This window comes from Condylura cristata, unplaced genomic scaffold, assembly GCF_000260355.1.
Source record: "Condylura cristata isolate star-nosed mole 26May11 unplaced genomic scaffold, ConCri1.0 scaffold00011, whole genome shotgun sequence".
In the NCBI taxonomy this organism is placed as follows: Eukaryota; Metazoa; Chordata; class Mammalia; order Eulipotyphla; family Talpidae; genus Condylura; species Condylura cristata.
In genome coordinates, this window is record NW_004567112.1 from 25563613 (window position 1) to 25570379 (window position 6767).

General features: G+C 40.7%; 1 protein-coding gene across 1 annotated transcript; it reads left to right on the plus strand.

Moving 5' to 3' along the window:
• The first annotated feature begins 3247 nt into the window (after positions 1-3247).
• LOC101636663 (olfactory receptor 6C75-like) lies at positions 3248-4186 on the plus strand. The gene has a single exon (XM_004680643.1). It carries the CDS (start codon positions 3248-3250, stop codon positions 4184-4186), a length of 939 nt encoding a protein of 312 aa, XP_004680700.1.
• Positions 4187-6767: the final 2581 nt, after the last annotated feature.

Sequence of the window (6767 nt, forward strand, 5' to 3'; positions counted from 1 at the left end):
ATATATATATATATATATGACAAACCCACAGCTAGTATCAGTCTCAGTGGAAAAGCTGAGAGCCTTTCCAGTAAGATCTGGTACAAGTATGTCAATTCTCACCAATACGACTTAACATAGTCTTAGGAGTCCTAACTAGAATAATCGAATGTCATTAATTTTGTCCTGTTTCCTTCCCATACCAGTAAATCTGCTTTGTATAAGCTGTGTGGGTTTTATCAGGGGAGTGTGACCTTATGATCATGATCCCTTTTTTTCGTTCAAAGGAGAATGGGGGATGTCATTGGGGCTTTTCTAAACTTTGTGTGAAATCTTCATCTTGTAAAATATAACATCCACCAATATGCTGGAAAATCTTCAGATATAGAAAGGTGCTTAGAAATCTTGCTGCTGAAGACACCATCTAGAACCACATCTGTTCTCCCTAAGTCCTGCAGCATTCACACACCAGAGGTGAAACAAGCATCATCAAAAACACAATAAGCAATGAGCAGTAAACAGTCATAAACCTTACAAAATCCTGAGATTTACAGATATTTCTTTCTACCTCTGCTTATCTCATTCACATCATTCAACTTAATTAGTAATTCTACAATGGAAGCATCAGTTAAAAAAGAAGCAAGATGTACAAACAAGTCATACAACGCAGTAACAAAACAACCCATTTAAAATGGGCAGAAGAAGCCCTCTCTGGTGACGCAGGGGGTTATGGCGCAGCACTGCAAGCTGGGTGCAGCCGCTTCAGTGCGAATTCGATCCCCACCCTGGAGGTAACCCACATGGCGCAGCACACCTCTCCTGTCTTGTGCACTGTTTCCCTCAGCAGTGTACTTTGTTGAATTGCCTGGCCTACCTAGTCTGTCTCTGGTGAATCCTCTCACCACCCCAGCACCTCTGACCTGTACCCCAGTTCTGTATGCAAAAATAAATAAATCTTTTTAAAAAATGGGCAGCAGAGATATCTGACATTTTTTCAAAGAAGACCTATGGATAGCCAACAGGCACATGAAAGAAAAAAGAAGTCGAACATCACTTGACATCAGGGAACTGAAAATGAAAGCTACCGTGAGATGCCACCTCACTCCTGTGAGAATGACCCATATCAAATAGACCTAATGGGACAAAAGTTATTATTGAGGGTATGGAGAGAAGGACCACTGGGTGCTGCTGGTGGAAATTCAAGTGGTGCTGTTCCTATGGAAAACAGTATGGTGGTTTCTTGAAGTTTTAAAAAATAAAGCTACCTTATAACCCAACAACCTCTCCATGTATCTGTCTGAAGTATGTAATGGTTGTTAAGAGGAGGAGGTAGATTTTCCCCCAACTCTTTCTCTGAAACCAAGAGCCTGAAGCTTTAAAAGCAGGACTATCTGAACTCTTTCTCATGCTAAAACCCTTTATCTCTATGATCTGGCCTCAGTACACACATGATTTTAGTCTGAACTTTTACTTAGAATTAGCAGTAACATCCAATTTGAGATTTTAGAAACCCTGGGGAGATTAAGTCATATGACGTCTTTGCAAAATCTTGGCAGAGAATAGCATGGACATGTGGAAGCAGACCATGAAAGGAAAACATAAAGGTTATGCTGGCAACTTTATTCTCAATGGTGACCAATTAGTTGTCCCCAGAGCACCAGGCCTGCCTTTACTTTCTGCCCCTGCCTCTTCAGCATCTAATGAGGCTTGGAAGGCTGTACTTTGCTCACTAACTGGGTATATCCTGCTTGGTGAGCAAACAGTCTTGTGGGATATTATCACAGAGTTCTCAGCATGAATGTCTGGAGTATCTCATAATGCATAGAATGAGAATGCTCTTCTACAGGGAAAGGTGAAAGATAGGATGTAATAGTGGAGTGGAGCAGAGTGCTCTATGAGGGAGCTTGTATCAAGTCCACCCAAGGTGATGGAATATCGAAGCAGAAAGACTTTGTCTCCACAGCTCAAAGAGTTGGACTCAAAAGTGGCTATCTGATCCCATTAGCTGGTATAGAAAATAGTCGTGTTTCTGTCTGTGGAAAAGGCATAGTGAGACCTTTCATCAGAACCCTAATGTCAAACTGTCACCCAGAATTGGGGACAGTAGAATGCACATGTTCTATTCTGCCTATTCCTTTCTGGGGTTTCAGTGGTTGAGGCTGCCTTTTAGATTTGTTGCGGAAGGAAACATCCAGTGCTATTGAAACAGCTAGGGCTGTTGGGAACATGGGAACGTATTCATCCCACTCTGGGATATCAGACTGCAATAAATGTTTTCTTTTCCTTCCCTTCAGCTCAGAGCAAGTTATTTGATTCCTTGGAAGAAGCTGGCTGTAAGAGGAGAACGTGCTGCCTCTCCTGAGGTAGTCCTTGTGTGTCTGCCTTAAGGATCATGGTCACTTGGTGGAAATGCCGCTGTCAACTGGGACAGACACAGGGCTCCACCAGGGGCCCTGAGAGCAGCATACCCCAGAGTGAGCAGTGTGGTTACACAAGTAGTGCTTCAGGGAAACTGAGCCACACAGGTAAGTGCAAGAGACACTCCATGCTGGAGACATTCAGTTTAGCATTGAGATGCTAGAACCAAACACCATAGTAAGTTATTTTCTTGAGGGGACTGAAGAGAGTGTGAAAGTCTGCTGAAGTTTGCTGTGATAGTGAATATGCAAATCCAAGTATCCAAAATGTTTTTTCCTGAGTGGGTAATTTGTGAACTACTCCTCTCCCCATCTCTCTTATGTGCCAGCATGAGTTTTGAAAGAGAAGATTAAAACCTAAATTTATAGATTCTACTATGGCTTTGAGCAAGCCCAATGTCTTTGAAGTTCATTTCTTCTGTGAAGGGATTATACTAGATTACTTCTAAGGCCCCTGTCCTCTGGAGGTCCGCTATTCGCCAGTGATTTTAATGGAGGATCGAAAAATTTAAGTCATGGCCAATTTTTACTTAAGGTTGAGTCAGAACCAATAGATTCATTCCTATTTTAAAGTGTTCTATCAAAGAATCTTTAAACAATACAGTTCACAAAAATTAACTAACTTTACAGATACGACCTATTTCAGTAGCTAAAACCAGTGTTGAACTTGTATTTAACTCAGGTTCTTCTGATTCAAGAGCCAACCACTGGACTACATTGTTGTCTGCCTCACTGCTATCTCAGGTAGTCAAATAAATTGAAGGTGTGCTCCCTTAAAAACCTAGCGCTTGCTGTGATCTACTTATTGTAAGTTAAGAGTTTTTGGCTAAGTCCACTGTGAAGAGATGACCATGGGCACAGGGAATGAGACCACTGTCCATGAATTCACCTTGGAGGGGTTCCCTGCTGTACAGCATGTGGGAAAGGTCCTCTTCCTGGTGCACCTGCTGGCGTACCTGGCATCCATTACAGGCAATGCAATCATTGTCACCATCACCTGTGCTGACCCCCGGCTCCAGACACCTATGTACTTCTTTCTCAGCATTTTCTCCTTCTTTGAGTGCTGCTTCACAAGTACCGTTATCCCTAAATTGCTGGTCATCTTTCTTTTAGGCAGACAAACTATTTCCTTTGTTGCCTGTTTTATACAAGCCTTCATCTTTATGTTCTTGGGAGCAGCGGGTTTCCTGCTCATGGCAGTGATGTCTCTGGATCGGTACATGGCTATTTGCAAGCCTTTGCATTACCCAATCATCATGAACCTGAAAAATTGCATCCTCCTGGTCATTGCCTGCTTTGTATTAGGTTTCAGTCTCATCACTAGTCTGGTGGTGAAGGTTTCCCAGTTATCCTTCTGTGGCCCTAATGTCATCCCTCATTTCTTCTGTGACCTTGGTCCCCTCATCCATCTCTCCTGTTCTGACACCAGATCTGTTGAAACATGGGCCTTTGTCCTGGCTTTTTTGATCATTCTGACATCCCTCTGCATAACCGTCATTGCGTACAGCAAGATAGTCATCACAATCATGCATCTCCCCTCAGCCAAGGAGCGACAGAAAGCTTTCTCCACCTGCTCTTCTCACCTCATTGTCCTCTCTCTGATGTATGGCAGCTGCGTCTTTATCTATGTGAAACCAAAGCAAACAAACAGGGTGAACACGGACAGGGAAGCTGCCCTTGTGAACACGGTGGTGACCCCGCTGCTGAACCCTGTCATCTACACTCTCAGGAACAAGCAGGTCCACCAGGCTCTGAGGGAGACAATGTGCCGAATGAAAATATCAAGATAAGAAAAATAACATGACTTTGGAGTAGAAGCCTTCTATACTCATTCCTGGTGATTAGCTGCACAGAGACCTCCTAGTAGAGTCTCTGACCAAACTCACTTGACCTCTCCATCCCCATCAAAACAGATAACTTTGTTTTCTCAAGGTCACATTGCCTTTCCCAACATTGATGGCAGTTGATTTTAACTTCAAAATCCATTCCTGAATCACTTTGCATTGGCAAGCTGTAGAGTCTTAGACAGTTGCTACCTTCAAATAACTGGTAAACTTGTCAAAACATTTTAATCTTCTTAATAAAATGTGGATACATTCTAGAAACTTCTTGAAAGAATTCATGGTGATAGTATCTAGATGCTGGAAAACATAGAAATAATATTTTCCCTTTAGAGTTGAAATAGTGAAAACCACATTAAAGAGATTGAGATTCAGTGACTGTAAGAATAAGTCAAGGCAGCGTTGTCAGTATGAACCTCCCCAAAGTTTCAATCAATATCTGCTAAGAATTATGCTTAGTCAAATACATTTTATAGTGCCTTGATATTATACAAGATAGAAGGGTGAGTTCAAAAAATAGAAAAATTAAGACCAAAAATCCAAAATTGAATCTGTGATTCCAGGTTGTTTATTACCACAAATAGTACTCAGATGTGCTAATGTGGAGATTAACGCCCTCCATTCCAGAGCTCTGAAGCATTTTGAGTTGATGTCCCTGAAATAATTCTGTATCAAAGATATTTCCACTCATATTTTTAACCATTTCATTGAAGTGTTTGACAAAAAACACTTTATATAGTAATGAGTAAAATTTATTATGCTTTGATATAAGTACCTACCCAGTAAAATAACATTATCACTTGCCCCCCCATTGATATTTTTTCCTAATGTGATAAGAACATTTATAAGATCTTTCCTGTTAGCAAACTTTTAAGTACACAGTACTGTTAGTGTAGGTCCTGTGCTGTACAGATCTCCAGAAGTTATATTTTGTACTGTGACTAGTATGTTTAACCTGTATGCCTGCAGCGTCTGGTGAAGACCGCTCTACTCTCTGCTTTTGTGTATTTTATGTTTCATTAGATTCTGAAAATTAGAGAGATAATGCAGTGCTTATTGCAATCAGTTGGATTCCCTAGGACATAAAAAGATTCTATGGTTAGTGGGAGTAAATGAAATTTGAGCAAGTATTTAAAGAAGACAAAATTATTTAGGAGTAAACAGTCATGGAGAGAACTTAGGGTTCAGTTAGAAAACCAAAGCCATGCTTTGTGTAACAAATATGAAGAGTTAACAGTTAGACTCTGGTACTCCTGTTTCCTTTTTACTTGTAAGTATACCAATTCCTGTTTAAACTTTCACCTGTACTCAGCTTTCTCTATTAAATTAATTGGTCAGGTTTCTCTTGTCTGGTCTGGATCTTGACTGAACTATAGTAAGAGAAAAACTAAAAGTACAGGGCCCTCCCTTATGGCTCAATGGGTTAGGGTGTAGCACTGTAAGCTACTGGCAGCCACTTCAGTGTGAGTTTGATCCCAGGCCCCGGAGGTGACCCACATGGCGCAGCAGACCTCTCCTGTCTTACCGCTGTTCTCCTCAGCAGTGTATTTTGTCGATCTGCCTGTTCTGCTCCCTGCTCTGTCTCTGGTGAATCATCTCACCGTGCCTACACTCCAGTTCTGTATGCATAAATAAATAAATCTTTAAAAAAAAAAACCTAAAAGTACAAAGATCTACCATTTCTTACCTACCAGATATATCCAGAGTGTAAGCCTGCTCTATTGTTGAGGCTATGGAAAACCAACTCCTTGAAACTTGGCCTTGTAGATTGATATGTGCATTTACTCTGTGACCTAGGAATTATGCTTCTAGGGATTGGCTCCAAAAATAAAATACCATTCTTTTATGAATGTACATGACAACAGCACCTTTTTTCCAAAAAAAAAAAAAAAAAAGATTCATTTTTCACCATAAGACTTTTGACTGCAATGTAAATGTATCATGTGTCTGCTCAGTGATGGGTGTATTGTAACATGATGTATTCATGGCATTTTCCTTGAGCTGTACTTGGACTACAACGCCTCACTTTCAGGGATCTGGCTGCCTTGCTTTGCAGAAACATGATTAGTAAGTGCTCTTGAGAACCTTAGTATTAAGCTTCCAAACCAAGCAGATTAAGTAGCAGGCAAATCTGAAACACCAACCCCTAAGGACACTGTATGTGCAACAGAAATAAAAGCTCCCAGTCACAAAGGTCTTCATTGTCCAGGGCACCACACTTCTGACATCTCTTTACACTACCTACAACTGTCATTAAGTGGCAGCAAATGATATTTAATGGAAGCAGCCTATGGCTTATCTACTTTCTACTTGTAGTTTCCTTTGAAAATACTGTATTCCAAATGTTGATAACTTGAGAGCACTCTTTATAGTCAATGGGGATTCACTGAAATGTCTTTGAAAAGGCAGCATTATTTTAGTCAAATAGAATGCCATTTCCATTTACACTGTTAGATATGAAATTATAAGGGGCCGAGTTATAAATTTCTTTCTTAGGTTTATGGAAAAAGAGATCATCTTAAGTGCCCGA

Excerpts from the sequence above, each read along its gene's own strand:
- LOC101636663 (XM_004680643.1), top strand. The coding sequence starts at position 3,248 with ATGGGCACAGGGAATGAGACCACTGTCCATGAATTCACCTTGGAGGGG.